At 26.7% G+C, this 19,174-nt stretch overlaps 3 protein-coding genes across 5 annotated transcripts; 1 reads left to right on the top strand and 2 right to left on the bottom strand.

Annotated features, from left to right (window-relative positions):
* Window positions 1-23: 23 nt before the first annotated feature.
* On the bottom strand, window positions 24-5,697 carry LOC122516953 (testis-expressed protein 2). Its single transcript, XM_043635198.1, has 7 exons — window positions 5,100-5,697; window positions 3,588-4,836; window positions 2,928-3,299; window positions 2,655-2,844; window positions 2,051-2,565; window positions 1,899-1,971; window positions 24-1,779 (listed from the first exon to the last, which is right to left on the bottom strand). Exons 1-7 carry the CDS (start codon window positions 5,149-5,151, stop codon window positions 1,450-1,452), a joined length of 2,781 nt encoding a protein of 926 aa, XP_043491133.1. The 5' UTR covers window positions 5,152-5,697; the 3' UTR covers window positions 24-1,449.
* Window positions 5,698-6,298: 601 nt separating this feature from the next.
* On the bottom strand, window positions 6,299-12,565 carry LOC122516955 (UTP--glucose-1-phosphate uridylyltransferase). Of its 2 annotated transcripts, none has more exons than XM_043635199.1 (10): window positions 12,478-12,565; window positions 8,387-8,623; window positions 8,112-8,294; window positions 7,811-8,016; window positions 7,653-7,728; window positions 7,416-7,562; window positions 7,184-7,322; window positions 6,964-7,101; window positions 6,723-6,889; window positions 6,299-6,633 (listed from the first exon to the last, which is right to left on the bottom strand). In XM_043635199.1, the coding sequence occupies exons 1-10, from the start codon at window positions 12,499-12,501 to the stop codon at window positions 6,421-6,423; spliced, it is 1,530 nt and encodes a 509-aa protein (XP_043491134.1). In that variant the 5' UTR covers window positions 12,502-12,565; the 3' UTR covers window positions 6,299-6,420. The 2 variants fall into 2 exon arrangements, with proteins under 2 accessions (XP_043491134.1, XP_043491135.1); XM_043635200.1 differs by lacking the exon at window positions 12,478-12,565 and adding an exon at window positions 10,423-10,962.
* A 27-nt stretch (window positions 12,566-12,592) lies between these two features.
* Window positions 12,593-15,160, top strand: LOC122516956 (m7GpppX diphosphatase). 2 transcript variants are annotated; one of them, XM_043635202.1, is made up of 6 exons: window positions 12,593-12,668; window positions 13,308-13,452; window positions 13,542-13,965; window positions 14,077-14,222; window positions 14,359-14,695; window positions 14,814-15,160. In XM_043635202.1, the coding sequence occupies exons 3-6, from the start codon at window positions 13,608-13,610 to the stop codon at window positions 14,990-14,992; spliced, it is 1,020 nt and encodes a 339-aa protein (XP_043491137.1). In that variant the 5' UTR covers window positions 12,593-12,668; window positions 13,308-13,452; window positions 13,542-13,607; the 3' UTR covers window positions 14,993-15,160. The 2 variants fall into 2 exon arrangements, with proteins under 2 accessions (XP_043491137.1, XP_043491136.1); XM_043635201.1 differs by having other exon boundaries at window positions 13,529-13,965.
* The last annotated feature ends 4,014 nt before the right edge of the window (window positions 15,161-19,174 follow it).

The following is a 19,174-nucleotide window of genomic DNA, read 5'->3' as shown; positions in this document are numbered from 1 at the left end:
AGATCATAGAAAATCACGATTTATCTTAGAGATTATTTATATTTTTTTTATAAGTATGTGCTTACTTACTACCGGGTTAATTTTCAAAGATATATTGAAAAGAATTTACAATTTTTATCTGTATCTATATATAAGATATATATTTTTATCTATATATATAGAATATATATTTTATACGATGTACATAACTTACACGAGTAAGTGTACTTCGTGCGCAAGATCTCTAAACTGTGATATTATTCTTTTATAGAAGGAAAAATAACGTGACGTATATATTATCTTAATCAATAAATTTTTACTAAACTAGCCTGTTTGTCATCTTTAACGTCGTACGTAATAGAAGAGCAAAAAGAGAGAAACATGCTCTCGCTTCTGTATACGCGAAGGAACTTTATTTTCCTTTACGTGAGAACTTCCGCTGCGTAGCTATGATCACTTTTCATATATTAGCTTTTATAATCATTTACTGTTCATTTATTGTTTTTTTTTTTCTTCTTTTTGTTTTGCATTACATACGGTATCGTTATAGCTTTGAACTTAACACAATCGACAGATTTTTAATTGCATTATTTCACAATAAGGAACTTATACAAATTAAAAGTAAATTACAAAGGTGAAATCGCCACAAAAAGACGTTATTATTGTCTTAAAACGTATATACATATACATACGAATAATAACGTCAAAAGAATCGTGCACAAATCATTATATATTATTATAAATACATCCGAGAAATCGTTCTCTATTTTTTACAAGCTCGTGTAGAAACATTTCTATGTTCGGACTTTCACTCGACCAATTTCCTTTAACTGCAAGTAGCACGGAGGTATTATTTTACAGCAAACACGCTCACTATCACGACTTTGAAGTCGAGTTTCAATGAGTAATACAAATATATACACTTAAAAGAGCTATATCATTGTTGATTCTTCAATTTTGTGGTTTATTTTTGTATAACAAATATTCGAAAATTATTCATCTTTTATTTTTTTCCACCTTGAAAATGTACATATGACTTCTGCTTCTAATTATTAATGAGTAATGAAACGCATTTGTTAATTTTGTAAATTTAACGAGAGTTTAATATAAAATATTATTTCAGTAAAAAAAATATATATATCTATTTACGTATTTTATTCTACGATACAATACTGATTATTTTTCTAAAATCATCATACTTATTGTTTACCGTTGCTCTTTAGAAATATATACTTTTTGCATAGATTAAACTTTCAAGGTGGACTAATTACAGATCATATTTTTCTTTCTTACTTTCTTTTTTGTTTTTTTATTTTGTATATAATTAAAACGTTTCTTTGAATATAACATTACTAATACCTTTTATAATTGTACAGTAATAAAATATAGACATCGAATTTAAAACTCTATGCAAAATTTACATCTTGTGAATACATTTGCGCTTATTACATACATCGCGTCCATAAAGATTTACGTTGTAGCATAAGGATAATTTGGACATAATGATATAATAAGATCATCCATATTCGGTAAAACAACAATTTTTTCGAATTCTCGGAGTAATTTGGTTTCGATCCATTTGGTCACATAACCGATATTTACTATTCTTTCGCCTACGGCAGGTGTTACAGTAATCGAAATTTTCGGTGTTGGCTTGAAACCATACCAAAGCCGATCAGAAGGCGGTGGAGGAATGTTTATAGATAAGCAGCCTTCTATGCCAGATACACTGACCGTTAATCGAATTTCAGTATTAGAAACACCTTCCATTGCTTTACGCACGTAAGATAATTCGGTTGCCTGAAAAATAAATTATATATATATATATATATAAATATCAATTTTTTGTTCTTTATGTAATTTAGTTTATAACAATGTTGTTTCTATTGTTAAAATATATTTGTCAGAAATATACTTACATGCTGAAAGTATTTACTTGCAGCCAATCTATCTACCATACTAAGAAACTTTCTCCCCGAAGACTGGGTAGAACTGTAAAAGATCAACTTACCAAGTAAATAGATTTGTGATAAAAAAGTAGATTTAACTATTAATAAGGAAAAGGACTTACGGTGTATCTTTTGATGTTGTACACATCGTCATATTAGACTTATCCTCTTCTTCCGTTGACGTTTCTGGACTATCTTCTACATCACTATCAAACATAGGAGATCTTATTGTCTTAGATTTTTCTCCAGCTATCACATCACTAGAATTACTAGACATAGAACCAGCTCTGGTTAATTTCATAAGATTTAGTTTTGTTTCGATAGTCATAGTTAAACATCCCTTGTATAATACATTCAAATCTATCCAAAGTCCTCGTTCATCTATTATTGGCTTTGACGTATCTTGAATAAACGGTGCTCTCTGACCTATGAGCATATCCGACACAGTTAAACTCTCCATAAAGTATGGTAGTTTTATATTCGAAAGTTTTCGTTGAATTTTGTCTTGAATAAGATTTATAGTATCGGAGCATTTGTGCATGTCAAACAATATACGACCTAATAAACAATTGAGCCACATCATATCATATATAGGAATAGGAGATTCAATCTCAGAACTCGGAGTTGTTGTAACAGTCTAAAATAATTCATTATTTTAAATTGTATCCATTTAAAAGAATGTATAATAATTTGTATCTTCTTAGCAACATATTTCTTTATACTTACATCAAGGTACTGACTCATGTATGTATTGTAATTGAGTTCCGGAGGACGGTCAAAAGCAGGACTAGGCGATGTTGGAACTTTCGATTCATTAACAATCGTTTGCTGCGACAGAGATGGATTTGAACTATCACTCGTTGTTGAAATAGAATTTCTTTTTTTACAAGTTGCTGCAGTGACCAAACGTCTATACCTATATGATTAATAATATAGAATGAAAATGTAAATATAATAATTTCGTATTATAGTAAAAATGATTATATATATATATATTACCAATCTTCTTTTTGACGATCAGCTCTCGCAAAAATAAATAGTTTGCATATATCATTTTGGTCATTCTCGCTGTGACCTATAAAAGAATTTTTTAAATTTCGCGTTTGTGTAAAATCTTCATCGGTTTCATCCTCATCTTCCTCTTCATCTATTTCATCTTCGACTTCTTGTTCTATCTGTTCTTCATTCTCTTTATTATCTTCTTTATCTTTTTTTTTATCTACCTTATTTTCTACATCTTCCTCTATAATCTTTTGTTTATTATTTTTAAAAGCATTAGTTTCTTTGTTATAACAGTCTTTCAAGGCAACATTTTCAACTAGGGCTCCCTTTTCTATCGTAATACAAATTGGGTACTTTTTGCTCCATCTCCTGTATAATAAAAATGGCAATATTTAAAGACATTTATCATAAAATAGAAAGGTTCTTTTTTTGTATTTTTTAAACTAAGGGGGAAGAGGAATAATCGTAATATGAATAATTTGGACTGTTTTTATGACTACTGCCTGTAACTACGAAGTAATTACCAATTAGAAAAAGGTGTTCTAAATAGGTCGTACGAATATCAATTATTTATTCACTTGACCAATTTTCAGTACCATGTATAGTCCAATAGATATCAATACTCTATTAAATTTGAAGTACAAGTCACGAGTATACCTTCTTCTAATAAGACCTTCAGGAAGTAATTCTATCTTTGCACCAGCCAAGCTATAAGTTCTTCTCCGGGTAAACTTGAGTTTGTGCTTTGGTTCATCCCAAACAGCCCTTTTTGGTATTCTCATTCTTGTTTCCATTATTCGCAAAGTATCACCTTCTAGTCTAAAATAAACAGACTTTGTGCGTGCCACATGATAATTTTGTGGATCATATAAGTATGGTAACTCATTTAACCATCCCTCAAATCTCTCTAAAACAGCGTGCTCCTCTACTGCAGGTATTTCTACGACTGGAACCTTATGTGTTGATATTTGTTTACCTTCTGGTACAGTTGTTAATATTCTTTTCATGCTTGCTACTGTATCATATGCTATAATAGATGTGAATACACCCCCGACAAAGCCAAGAATATACTCCGGAAATGGAATAATGTAATAAGAAGAAGCGATTACCATAATAAAAACAAATATTCGATGAAACAACTGATGGAGTAGTTCATTTTTAAGCCATGCGAATGTTGGTTTAGGTTCTGTCCTAGGTGAAAACAGGATAGTGTGTAATAATGATTGATTTAACGTATCATGCAGTTTTTTATCATTATCTTTTATATCAATACATTTAATATCTGGTGTATTACTCTGTGTTTTGTCATCTGTTCCATTAGGAAAACTTTCATTTAATTCAGCAGCTTCTACTCCACTTTCAATGCTATCTTCTTCTGAATTTTTTGTTTTAATACCAACTTTTATATTAGAGAAACCAATAAATCTGCTACTATCTTCTTTTATATCAACAATTGGGAGAGCTTCTTCTTTCTCTTGTTTATCAGTAATAGTTTTTTCAATCGGTGTTACATCTATTAAATCTTCTGGATCACTGATACTTGAATTTTCTTTACTATTTCTATATGCTTTTTTGTGTTCACTTTTTATTTCGTGAAGTTTTTCTTCAAACGTTTTCGTAATTTTACCTCTGATCTCTGATAATACTCTCCAAGGATCAGAAGATTGGGATGTTCCTTCAGATATATTTCCATCGATACTAGAAGACCTTTGATCTAATTTACTTTCCGTTTTTTCTTTATCTGTTTTTTTGTCCGGAGTCTTTGATGGAGATAAAGATAATTGAGACGAGACTTCTTCATATTCCAAATCTTGTTTTTCTTCATCTGTACTAAGATATAGTTCTTCCAATTCATCATCACTTGCATGATAATGTATTATTGGAACAGATGTGGTAAATGGTTTACCTTTATAAAAGAATATACATTTTATTTAGGTATGACAAAGCTGTGAAATTTATTAAAATATGTAATGCAGCAAACATTGACATTTTTTTTGCAAAAGCATCAAGGCTAATTAAATTTATCAGATTTATATTACAGATTTACTTATTGGAAATTTGATTGACCATATGCGATATGGAGAATAAAGTTATTTCAAAACAACTCATTTGGCATTAATTAACAATGATTAATTAAGTTTCAATAATGTTTCTAAATAATATTCTTACCTTTAATCATGCCTAATGTTATTTTTCCTGTATTCTGTTTAGAAGTCATCATCAACTGCTTGAAATAGAATTTTTGATATGTGTCCTTGCACCATTACTATCATTTAATGGTATGCGTTTAAATACAATCAGTATATAAAAACTGAACGTTTAGTTAATAATTAGTCATCAAATTTATTATTATTAATATAAGCGTAAACGTTTTATTTACATATTATTTAATTTCGATATGACACATATACAAAATTAGATAAAATAAAATAAAGGTAGCAAAATATTTCTAATCACTATGTTACGTTTATCGGTAAAACTTTCTTTTATTCGTAAAAATTATATCACAATGTTGCATTACGTATCATGTAATTACTTTTTATTAAACTTTACAATTAATTACTAACTGCTGTTGTATTACGAATGATTACAATGCATCTTATAAATTCTTTTATTTTTTTAATGTGGTAATGCACTTAATTTTGAGGTCATTGATTGGTTATGTTATCCTCACTGACCAATACTGACCAATCAATTTATAAGTTCGAAATTTGATCCATTAATGTTAGTAACTTGCATAAAAGATGTTCGTAAGTATTTAAATAGATTTCTATTGACGAAATAATTTTAAAACGAATTATCAAATTATAAATTTGTCGATAGAAAGATAGAGAAAGTTTTACGGTTATATTTTTCAAATGTATTTAAAGCGAATTCATATGAAAGATTTTCACTAGAAAACTCTACAGTCAGCTGTATTAACCATCGTTTTAAAGAAATTAAACGCAAACTATATAACATGTAAACACGCCTTGTCTAAATGCAGTAAAGTCAATATTATTGGAAAATGACTTGTGGACAAAAACATAAAGAATATATATTATTTTTATATTATTATTTTTTTTATAGCTAACGTTAACAGTTCAAATCATATGCGTTTTCTATAGTAACTTACAATTAGTATTTCAAAGATTTCCCAGAACAACTGTGGTAAACATACATTACCTCTTTATGATATAAGATGACCATTTGTTTTTTTCAAATTTGAAATGCTTCTGCCGAAGCATTCAAGTATTTTTTGTTGTTGTTGCATTTTGTAGAAAAAAGAATAACAATGTATTGTTGCATCAAGCCATTTATATTTTACAATCATTTCATTTACATACATTTCAGATTCTCTAATTTCAAAAATTGTAAAATCTCATTTAATATACCCTTATGTACAAATTTATTTGACTAGTTAAATTCATCTAAAATATTAGGAAAGCATTTACAATTATGTGTGCTTCAGTAATTTGTGCAAGCCTATCAAGATAGATGTGAATCTGTATTAATGATCTAATATACGTAAATTTCCGGAAACTATTTTATTCTCCAAGATAGTTCCAGATGGAAGATCTATACGTTCTCCATGATTAGCAATAATGATGACAGTACCTTTCAAGGCAACGCCTTTACCAAATGTTACATCACCTGATACTGTTAAATGATCTAATTCTAAAAGATCTGGTATTGCTGGAAATCTAGTAAGAAATTCTTTTACCTGTACAACAAAAAATAGAATTTTATTACATCTAATGTTTAATTAATAATTATTTAGAACATCCATAAATGAATAAAACGTAAATCTACCTTTGAAAAGTGATTGTCACCAAGTTTTATAAGAGGTGTTGTAGGGAACATTCGTTGTGGACTCATTACTAAAGATCCATTACGAAGTATATAAAGATTACTCATGACAAGCATTAAATCAGATGTTTTCTTGACAGGTAAGAATCTACTACGTGGTACATTTATACCTACGAAAGATATTATAAATTATAATTATAAATAATCATAAATATATTAGTAGTACATCTTTTCCTTTACTTACCAATGCTTCCTTCGAAAGATTTCATTGCAGCTCCCACAGCTGTTTCAAGTTGAATAATGTTTAAACCATTAGGTTGCGTTTTGTTATTAACAATAATTTCCATATTGAGCGAATTATTTACCAAAACTCTTTCAATAGCTATAAAACATATATAAAATGTATTGCAAACATAAAAGATTTAATGATACATAATAATTTTTTAATATAAATTATCTTATACCATCAAGTTTAACCCAAAGATTGTTGGTATTAAAGAATTTAAATGTTTTCACGGATTTAAAAGCATCTACGTGATCTTTAGGAACCTGTGCAATTTCTAAAAGTCGAAGTTTATCCTCATATTGAATAAGGGTTCCACCCTGTCAACAAAATTAATTAACGTAGACAAATTTGTATAATATCACCAAACAGAGATGTTCTTAATTACTTCATTTAAAAATAATAAAACTTACCTTGACATCAGCTTTTGTTTTATCAGTTATTTCCATAACAAATTCTGGAGAGGAGCTGTGTCCTTTATCCAGCAGCAATTTCAAAATTCTTAAATCTACAGTCGCACCCAAGTTATCAATATTCGAGATAAAGCAATATTCACGACCCTACACAAATAATAATTAAATATAAATGATATTATATATAAATTAAAAAATGAATATATATACATAATAAATTTCAATCAAATATAGTACCTCCTTAATGAATTTTTTCAGTAGACCAGAATTCTTAAAACTTTCATAAAAATCTCCGTGACCAGGAGGATACCAACTGTAAATAAAAATGTCTTAATATTTAATATAATATTATTTTCTACGAAATAGGTGGTTATAAAAAATATATAAAATCATACGCTTCCATATCTTCATTTACATTGCAATGTTGTGCAAGAGGTAGAAACGAGTCTCTATTAATGCGAGGATAACAACTTTGATTAAAAGTATGAATATCAACATCTATCCCTTTGTATTTTCTGATGATTCGTTGAGTATCTTCATCTGTGTTGAATGAGTTCATCAAAACAAGTGGTACATTCGCATTATATGTTTTATTCAAGTACTGTTCAAATATAAAATACCTCAGATTAGATGTTTATTATTGAAAGATAATAGTTACATTAATTATAACTATTATTTATAAATAATTATATCTACCTCGATTTGTTGAACAGTTAAATCAAGAAATGTCAATCCATTGCGAACCGCTATTACTGATTTTGGTCCATGGCATCCCATACTTGTACCCAGTCCACCATTCAATTTAACAACAATTAATTTATTTAACATAGCCTTGACTTCTTCATTATTGGGATCAGAAAGGCTATTGTAATTATGTATCTAAAAATAAATAAACGTACAAATGAAAATATTGAATTACAAATATCTCGAATATAAGAAAAATGCTCTGAATAGAAAATGTGATTACATACAGCATGTTCCGGTAATTTTTGAATGCGATCCCATTCTAGAGATGGTCCTTCTTCTTCTAAAAATCGTTTAAAAAGATTCGCAAATCCATCGAATTGTCGGGCAAATTCTTCTCTCCTATTTGGGGGAGCGGTATCTACCAATTTGTTTAATTCCTGTTGCAATTCATTCTCGGCATCTATCTTAGTTCGTTGACGAAATGCCTGTGTATCTGAAGAACTACGTTGATGACCACGTGCCTACGATTTTTAATTAAATAATATATCACAAAAGTCAATTTAATATTACCTTTCGTCTTCATATAACCGAATATTACAGCAGCCTTATTATAATAATTATTTAAGCACGAATTTTCGCACATGATGATCGTTTAAAAATACGTTATAAAAATTAACGCAGTAAAATAATATTATAAGTTAGTTTTATACGTATAAAGGAGCTTATAGAAATAAAAACAAAAAAAAAAGTAATAATAATAATTATTCTCAAAATTCGATAAAATTCTTGGTATGTTGCAATAAGATATTTTTTTTATAAGAGCATGTCGTTAAAATTAAGAGCATATATTCGTAACTATGTCACTATAAATAAGAATAGTAAATAGTTTTGTTCCTTCATTCAAATGTTTCTCGATTCATAAAAACCTTTACTATATTTTCAATGATCCTGTGTGTCGTGATTGTGTATACGTGTGTGTAATGTGAGCGACGCGTATCTTGCATTTATTTTATCTGATTTATATATACACACACGATTTTAAAAGTACTTTTATACGAGTACATATAGCAAAATTACATATACAAGTTAACTTAATTTTCTCAATGAGTAAACATTATTTTATTAATTGAAATGTGAGAATTTAAATGTCCAATTCGAAAGAAGTTTGTAAGAATTACAATTATACTTGAAAATATAACGTATTTGATTTTTTGTTTATCTATAAAATATTTCAAGACAATGATCATTTCTCTCGCGTAACACGTCAATTTATATTATATAATAGAAGACGATTAACACGTGCATATTTTATATAGTAGTTGGTAAGCACTTCAATGTTCACGATAGAAAAATATATGTGAATGCACTAACTAAATAAATTCTTTTTTATCGTTAATTTAGTATTAAATTAGTAATTAATTTAATATGTGAATATAATTTCGTTATAATATATTACAATTAATATTATATATATATAAATCAATTATTATTATTATTATTATTAATTTAAATCAATTATTTTGTGTTTAATTCAGTTAGATTTAGGATATACTATTAAGCAAATAAAGCAATTCTTGTTTTTTAAATACTCATTTGAACTAGGACACTAAACAGTTGACCTTTTCGATCAAGATACGAGTTATCGATGTGCGATTATACGAATAATGTTTTAACGATATGAAAATTTAAAAGAAAAAAACTTTTAAGCACGTATAATAATTTTGTTCGCGAGATTTAAAAAAGTAGAACGCATAAATATGTGTCGCAAGAAAAGATTAGAAGTATCGCGCGCCATTTAAGCGGGAGAAATAAATGAGAAAATGTTGTAAGCGTACGTTTTAAAAAAAAGAAAAAAAAGAAAAAGAAAAGAATTTCTTCGTTTGTAATGTTTCTCAAAAGAAAATGTGACGCGAGAATGAATATTTGCATATGTAAATGCGAATAAATTAACCTGGCGATATACAAAAATCCATGGGAAAAGAAAACAAAATTGTTGAATAAAAAATATGAATTCTTTGAACTTCTATGTAACGCTTGTGAAACGATAATACAAATATTTATTGTAAAACATTATTTCTAAGGTGACAACAATAATTATTTACAATTTCGATATAATTTTATATTCATTGATATAGATACTTTATAATTATAAAAACAATTCGTTAGAAGTATCGTTCGGACAAGACGTAGAGAAAATTGAACGAAGAGGATTAATGAAACGAAAACGTCAAAGTTTCTCTTTTCATACTTATAAATAATATTGACGATCCGTATATAAAAACAATGATAATTTATAGTTTCAAGCAGTCATGAAGCTTACTTGTAAAAGATACTCAATCATCGCGTTTTCTTTGACGTTCTTTCCTCGTAATGAAAAATATATTATTTTTGTTGTTCAATGCCTTCAGGAAAGTGCAGTGACGCAACGATGACGATGACACAATGGGACACAAGTTAGAAGAATTATACTGCTCCACACACGACAGGAATATATGAAGGAATGAACGACAGTGTAACACACGTGACGAACTTGTACTCCCAACGAATCTAATCTACGACTACACAGCACGTTGTTGCGTTAAATGAGAGAGTACTAACGATGAACAGCTTATCATTTCGTTTTAAGAGTAGGAGGAAGAGGTGGGAACAAAATATAAGAAACTAAAACGTACAAAGTTCTTTCAAAATCTGCTTAGAAATGAAAAATGAAGAAAAACCGTATGAACCGAGCCCCCCATTAAAATAGTTATCTTATTATTTGACCTTCTTCACGAGTCATCTTATCTTCGACCACGATATCAATTATCATAAACAACATTTGACTCTTCATTTGATCTTCCACGATTCTTTCAATCCACTTCTCTCAACGAAATATAATAATTCTAATTGAACTTATTCGAATATCAATCGATCAATTCTAATTTTTGCACAGTCAATATTTTTGTAACTTTTCTTTTCAATAGACTTTTATTAGAAAATCGTTTTAATTATTCTAATAAACTTAAATGATTGTTATCTTTTTCTTTCGATTGCAAAAGATATAACTTTTGTTGATAATCAATTACGACATAAATATGTATAAATAAACTTATCAGTAGATGTAGTGTTTTAACAAATTTTTTCAAATGAGGTTTATCTTCTTCTTCTTCTTCTTTTCATTTTTATAAAATATCTAATATTAAGCAAATTCTAATTTTATGTATTATCTATGATAAGATTATTATTATTATAAGTCGTATATAAGAGATCGATATCTTCAAAAATTAACTTTGCTGATAATGAGTATGATATTAGTAAATATTTTATCTATTAGGAAGAGGTCAGTGAATATATATAATTATATATAACGAAATAAAAAAAAAAGTAAACGTAACTTCTCGTATATTTATTCGTGTTTTTTTGAAATTTAAAAAATTTTTAAAAATGCAAATGTCACTATGCATATTTCGAAGTATGTACGTCAAGAATGATAAGAAATTTATTTTGCATGATAAGTATTTTTACTATTCAATCTTCTAATAATTATTTTTATTCCTTTTTCCGAGTTGATAAGTTTTCCATTCATTAATTGCGTGGAAATATTCCATGAATAGTTCTTATCGATTCTAACGAATTGTTTCTAACGTTAATGCGTGTAAAATGTTTACAAAAAATATCAACTTTTTCCTAAATACTAATTTATACATATAAAATACGCATATGAAAAAAATTGATTTTTAAAATGTATATATATATATATATTTAAAAGACAAATTAAACGATATCAATAAAACTTATTATGAAATTTAATTGATTATTTTCTGCAAAAAGACCAAGTAAATATCTTTCTGAGCTTATCATCTTTTAGTATTTATATAGCACTCGTTACATAATTAATCAATGTTATATAATCTATAAATCTTAACGTAATAATAAGTAAAGTCTTAATTTCTCCCTAATGATGGATACAATTTTTAATTTATATAAATGAAGAAAAACATTTTGCAGATAACATTGAGAATTTTTTTTTAACAAAAACAAAAGTGTCCCAAGGACAAAAATATATCTATACAGTTATAATTTTATTCGTTTTAATTAAAGTAATTAGATAGTATAAATCTAAAACGTAGATTTCTTGTATATAACTTAAGATAAAATTCCAATGCAGATAACCTCTAAAGTGTATATAAATTTTAGTTGGATAAATATCACATTATGAAAGAAAATATATTTAAAAGTATTGGTTAACCGTTCAATTTAAAACACTTCAAACACATATGTATACATATATATATTTATATATGTTTATATGTATAAATGCAATTTAATTAATATAATAAATGATCATCTCACAAATTAAAGTAAAATAATTGTAATAATCGTAGTTGTGGCTTACCTTTCTGTCATCGACTTCTAGCATTTTTTTAAATTAATTTTATACAGCTTCCCTGAAATATTTGATTCTTCAATCCTTAAACAAGGTCAGCGAACAACCTCTATGCTGAATCTGAATCAATGTCACCAAATATTTGAAACCGTGCACCTACGATGCGTAGATGACATCTTTATTTGTAGCTATGTCCAAAGGTATATAGATATCTATGCAAGAATAAAAATACATTCATTAGTTACAAAAATAAATTTCACCTCTTTACAAAGTGTAATATTTTATTGAACAAAAATTATTTTTCAAAGAAGTTAATATTTATTTTAATTACTAGATTCACAATCAAATTACTAGATTTGATATTCTTCATTGATTGTTACTAATACTTTATGTTTTTCTTTTGTTTTTATTATTGTCCTTGACCTCTTGTTGAATTGAAAACAAAAAACGTATTAATTTTAAATTAACATCTCATTATTAACAATACAAAGACAATTGTTTTATAATGTCAGTGTATTGTTTATTTATTATTATTTATTATTAATATTTATCATTCTTTCTGTATAATGATATTAAATTTCTAGAAAAAAAAAGATATATTGAATATCTCGAGATTAATATAAATTTTTATTATAACAAAGAATAATTTCCTTTCTAATATCAATAAAAAGTAATTAAATATTTTAGTAAATAATCATGTAATGAAACAACAAGAATATATTGTGGTAATATATGAGAGAGAAAAAGTAGATATTAAAATAATTATTAATATATCATTAAAAATTAAAGAATAAAATACTAATTAATCCCTTTCCTGATTGGTCCTTTCTTACGCGTAGGAGTTATTCTACGAAAATGATTGGCCGTACATACGCGTGATTTCGCATATTAAACAAGCGGTACCATTGTGTACACTATCTAGTAATATCAACCTACAAAATAATACTATCGCAATGTTATGATTACTGTATCAAAATATTAAAGGTAATAGTGATGTATTTTAAGTTTTACTTAAAACTTATTTCATATCAGAGAGAACAAATTTGACAAAGTATATTAGTTTCAAATTACAGGTAGTTAAGTAAAAGAACGTTTGTGTTGCACGTAAAGTAGTACGTTGAACGCGTTTTATTAAAAATATGGCGGATCAATACTTGGATAACGACGAAGGAGAGTGTTCTCCAGCAAAAAAACTTAAACTAGATATAGAAAATACTACTGAAACAGACGATGGCAAGCATGAAGATGAAATCAATTTATCCACCTTTGAAATGAAAAGAATTTTACAAAATAATAATACGAGAAAACAAATTTTTATCGAAGGCACTTTCAAAGGTAGCGAAAGTCCCGCTATTCTTTCATTAGAAAAGACCACTTTTCCTACTGACGAACTTTTTTTAAAAGAAGGATTCTTTAACGAAGATACTACTATTCAAAAAGTTTTTAGTAATCATATTTATGGAAATTATAAGTGTTTTCCAGTAAAAAAATATAATGGTAAGTTAATATATATATATTAAATTTGAATGATTTGTATAGATGATAAACAAAACACAAGTAAAGAAAAATAAGTTATAGTTATACTGTAATTGTATATTATAATTAAAGGTTTAAATGTATTGTTAATACATCCTGCTACGCCGAAACACATTGAAAAGTTTAAAAAAAAAGAATTACATATCGTCAATGAGACATATGAATTATACGAAAAAATTACTTTACCTCATATTACATCACAACAATTTTCTTTAGAGGTATGTATATATTGATTTGATTAATGAAACCATTACGCCTATTCATATAAATAGTGCTTAGTAATCAAACTGAATAAAATATAATGAATAAAGGCATTATATTTAAAGTCATACTTCTTATCTTTATCAATTTCAGTGGATAGATAATATTTTAGCCCATAAAGCTGAACAAGATAAAATTGTATACGAGGATGCAAATAAAGAAACAGGTTTTGTAATGGTACCAGATTTGAAATGGGATGGACAACCTCAGTCACTTAAACTTTTAGCTCTTCCATTTCAAAAAGTTAGATCTATGAGAGAATTAAATGCATCTCATCTTCCGCTATTAAGAAATATACGTGATTCTGGAATAGCATGCATATCTGAAAAGTACAATATACCTGCGACTCAACTTAGGATATACCTTCATTATCAACCATCATATTATTATCTACATGTTCATTTTTCCTATCTCATGTTTGAAAATTCAGGTAATATATCAACATCTATATTTGTAAAATTAATAAATCTTCTGCATATTGCTTATATGATATATTAATTTAAAAATCTATTCATTTTGTAATACTTATTAAAATCTTTTCAAAATAGGAGTACACGTTGATAGGGCACATCTTTTATCCACTGTTATAAATAATATAGAATTAATGCCAGACTACTATACAAAGTGTATACTCTCGTTTCTGGTGTTCGAAGGAGATCCATTATGTACTAAATTCCGGGAACATGGAGTTGTGGGAAAAAAGAAATCTGAGTCTGAAGAAACATAAGTGAGATCTGTAAAACAAAATTATTTTATGAAAAAATTATATTATATATATATATATATATTATATATATAACAACAAATAAAAAATATATGGATTATTAAAAAATATAAAATTCTGTCCTTATACTACATAATGCAATATTGAGTAAATAAATGATATTTTATGGAAGCATTGCATTTCCACATATTATAAACTACGTATTTTCATTAATAAATTGTAGTTTATTTATTTTTAAATATAAAAAATAAATAAAATTATGTAATGACAAATAAAATATAATAATAAAAATAAGAAAATTTCATTAATTGATTTTGGAGATAATTAAATTTAATATATAAAAGAAAGTTTTATATTTGTCAATTTTATATTTCTCAGAGAAGTTCTTTTTATGACATAATAAAATTAGTGGCTCCTTGTATTCGTTATAAATGCTTGTCATTTTGTATGACTATATGATTTAACAGTTTTGAAAGTAACATGTAAACTTTTCATACCTTTACTTTGCATAGTTACATGTACATACGTATATTGGATTTATTAGTACCCGAAAAAAATTATATTACTTTAAGATAAACATACTTTAGATTAATCCAGCACTTGATGAAACTGCCTGAATCATCTATGATACCATTTTATAATTTTTATTTTAATAAATATTCCTACTAAACAGACAATGGTACATGGTACACAATGAAGATTTTTCACTATTTAATATCAACCATTTTACAAATATTTTCAAGGGACAGGAACGTTATGAAATTGCAGTATGCATTGGTACTCTAAAATGCAGCATGAATTAGATAATATCTTCGAGTGTAGTTAAATATTACACCTAGAAATAATAAAGTACATTTGAAGATTCAATGATTAACTAGAATCGTTTTGACTAACATAATTATAATATATTTAAGTTCCCTGTAATTTTTATAAGAATTTTTATAAGAAAGATAACTGTTAAACAAAATGAATAAATATTTAATTAACATTTTTGAATCTATAATTGTACATTTATGTAACTCGATTCATGCTTTTTATATTCCTCGATTGATATATATTATAAATATATTCCAAATTTAAAAAGAATAAGATTTAATTTGTAGGAAGTAAATTTAAAATGATAAATGGAGTAAGATTGTTCAACAGATAATGATAAAAAAGGAAATATAAACTCTTAGTAATAACAGATATTTTTGTATATTAAAAAATGGGAAAGATACATATTTGATTTTCACCATCAAAACAAAGTCAACTATAACATATTTGTATGATTTTCAACCCAAAATTATGAATACGATCTTTTTTAATAAATGTTAATAAATACATTGACGTCGAATTCTTTGTAAAGGGCATTTGCGTGTATGCTAATTATATCGTGAGATCAGTAACTGTTTTGTACCAAATACATAGTGCTTATGTTCATGCTAACTTAATGCTAAATAAAAGTATGATTAAGTACATACTGAAACATTGGAAGCATTTAAAATATTAGTTTAGTGAATTTATTATTTTTTATGATAATCTCGAACTGCAATAAAATTTCTTGAAAGTCTTATTGAACAGAAGCACTTTATTGTCCCTTATTAACGAAATATTGTATCATATGGCTTTACAATTTTGCAAAATATATATAATACTCAGGAAGAGATGTAAATACAGACATCTAAATTTGTGCTCGTCTCGTTCTTTCATCTCCAAAGAAGAAGAGAATATTAAACTGCAAAAAATAATATGTTAAGTACTTATGCTTCTAATTATTTCATAGTATATGAAAACCATATACATCAGTCAAATACAAAAATTAGCCCTACTATTTTAATTAATTAATTATTATTTTTTTGTAATAATAAGTAGAAATATTATCATATTACTTATGCTAACATGCGTATATGCACAAAAAATTGTGTAAAATACACTTTAAAATTTGTCTTTCTTTTGCATGTACATATAAGCATATACATATATCACAACAATTCAATATAAAGGATATTGCTCATATAAATAGTACAAATAATGATTCTGTGCCAACCTTCAGTCAAAAAGAAATGAAGGATAAATATAATAACCAAAGATATTGCAGTATACCCTTCATCAGGTACATTGCATATAGTTGAGATTGTAATCTATCTAAAAAATAAATATCCATTCCATTATATAATTATAACATTAGATATGTATATATCAATTTATAACTTATTTGCACGCATAGTAGGAGAGAGAAAAAAAAGAAAAAAGATTTCATTGCCATAATAAGTTAAACTTACAACCTTGCATAAAAATTTGATAAAGACACGCAAATGCCCTATATCTTCAATAATTTGCTCTAAATATACCAGAACTTCCTTTATCAATTAATTATATACATTTTTTTTTTCATCACATTATCCAATTACGTATTTACACATAAATGTGAAGACGGAAGTCTGTAATAGTTTGTAAGAGCAAGATAGGTGTAATTTCTTTAACACTCGACACATATTCTACTAGGAAACAAAAACAATAGAACGCATAATAAAAAAAAATAAAAGTGCAATTGTTTTTTTTTTTTAATCACATTATGTTCAGGTCTATATACTTTCATAATAGCTGTTGCAATAATATCAGAATGTAAAAATATTATTACAAATCATTAAACTTTAGAAAGCGTTCAAATAATCTTTAGAAAACTTTAAATCCAAAAATTCCAAAAAATTGGAACTTAATTAAAGATTGTGCATTAATATGAAATTTGTTTCATAATCCATTAAGTGGATTGTCCAGGAAATAAAGACCACACTGGTAACTTATTATTCAAATATATAATGAATAAAGTACAACAGAAAAGAACTAATGGCTTATGTTATTTTTTTTTTTGCATGAGACAAACTTTAACAAATATTAGGTATTTTTAATATTTGTGCTTGTAAAATATCTTTTGTCTGACTAGTTGGTCATGATCCACTACACAAGTGTTAACGAGTTCATCGCCATGACAGTGGTTTGTATGTACAGTTATGGAAAAATGGTCTCATGATGTTTAATGATTTGACTTGTTTAAATAATGATATAGGTACTGGCTTTCTCGCGGGTAGGAAATATTGAATGAAATGAAATTTACAACTACTGATATTATCACATACGTAATGCCGTCACATTTATAATTTTCTTATAATATATAGACTATTAAATTATATCGTGCACTAATAGAAACCAAAAGTATAAAATCTAATATTAAGAATTTAATATAACTTTTTTTCGAGCACCATTTAAACAAAAAATAGGAATACATTAGCATATTCCTTTAACATTTTTTTTTATGAATTACTCACTAATGTGACGTAATAATTGCGCAAGGAATAACATATATCACATTAACATTATGTACCATCTACCTTTACATCTAATTTAATAACTTGAGATATTTGTGAGCTGATATGAAAGATTTTACTTGTTTACCTCAAAACTACATTGAAAAATATCAAAGGATTATTTATTTTTTACTCTGATAGTCGTCAAGACAGTCTCAGTAATTAGATCATTATTGCTGAATAATTAAACCAACTTTAAAAACAAAAAGTCAGATTAACTTAAATAGTGTTATCTTTTTCTTCTGTATTTATACATAAGTTCATATATAAATATATGAAATATATATATATATTATATATAAGTTCATATATAAATTCGAAATCCAAATGGCATTACATAAACGATGTTTTAATAACTCATAACATTTCTAAGGATTAACAAAGAATCACTCATTTTTTTTCTTTAAGAGACTAACAATAAATCATTATTTAATCTTAATTTAAAAAGCCCATAAGTGTCTATTTTTATTACATTATAATTTGTATATCTTTAGTTAAATACACCTACTTTGTACCGTTCGAAAGCCAATACGTAAAAAATTTAACTAAAAATAAAGATATTGAAAAATCACATAAAACTTATAAAAATGAGTATCGAATCAGACAAGGTTACCTAAAATGAATTTAATGCCTCTTGTCGTTTATTTTGATGATACACAATAAACCCTTCATCTTGTATGTTAATGGGTACTCTTCGAATGATGATCACATAACTTAAAATGGCTTCATTCGCCGATGACATTAAATACAGTTTGTATAGTGGACTAGCTTCGGAATACGACTTGCATATGAATTTATGTCACCAACAAGTCGTCATAGGCATATGTTGTAGAAAGAT

This window comes from Polistes fuscatus, unplaced genomic scaffold (assembly GCF_010416935.1).
Source record: "Polistes fuscatus isolate 324 unplaced genomic scaffold, CU_Pfus_HIC Scaffold2, whole genome shotgun sequence".
Classification (NCBI taxonomy): domain Eukaryota; kingdom Metazoa; phylum Arthropoda; class Insecta; order Hymenoptera; family Vespidae; genus Polistes; species Polistes fuscatus.
Note: the sequence above shows the minus strand (reverse complement) of the source record. Positions and strands in the feature narration are given on the sequence as shown.

Coding starts and splice junctions, on each gene's coding strand:
- LOC122516953 (XM_043635198.1), bottom strand. CDS start 5,151: ATGATGACTTCTAAACAGAATACAGGAAAAATAACATTAGGCATGATT. Junction 1,972..2,050: donor ACAACATCAAAAGATACACC/GTAAGTCCTTTT, acceptor GATCTTTTACAG/TTCTACCCAGTCTTCGGGGA. Junction 1,780..1,898: donor CAAGTAAATACTTTCAGCAT/GTAAGTATATTT, acceptor TTTATTTTTCAG/GCAACCGAATTATCTTACGT.
- LOC122516955 (XM_043635199.1), bottom strand. CDS start 12,501: ATGCTAGAAGTCGATGACAGAAAG. Junction 7,729..7,810: donor GTAAATGAAGATATGGAAGC/GTATGATTTTAT, acceptor TTTTATTTACAG/TTGGTATCCTCCTGGTCACG. Junction 7,323..7,415: donor AAACAAAAGCTGATGTCAAG/GTAAGTTTTATT, acceptor TTTTGTTGACAG/GGTGGAACCCTTATTCAATA.
- LOC122516956 (XM_043635202.1), top strand. CDS start 13,608: ATGGCGGATCAATACTTGGATAACGACGAAGGAGAGTGTTCTCCAGCA. Junction 13,966..14,076: donor TCCAGTAAAAAAATATAATG/GTAAGTTAATAT, acceptor TTATAATTAAAG/GTTTAAATGTATTGTTAATA. Junction 14,696..14,813: donor TCTCATGTTTGAAAATTCAG/GTAATATATCAA, acceptor TTTTCAAAATAG/GAGTACACGTTGATAGGGCA.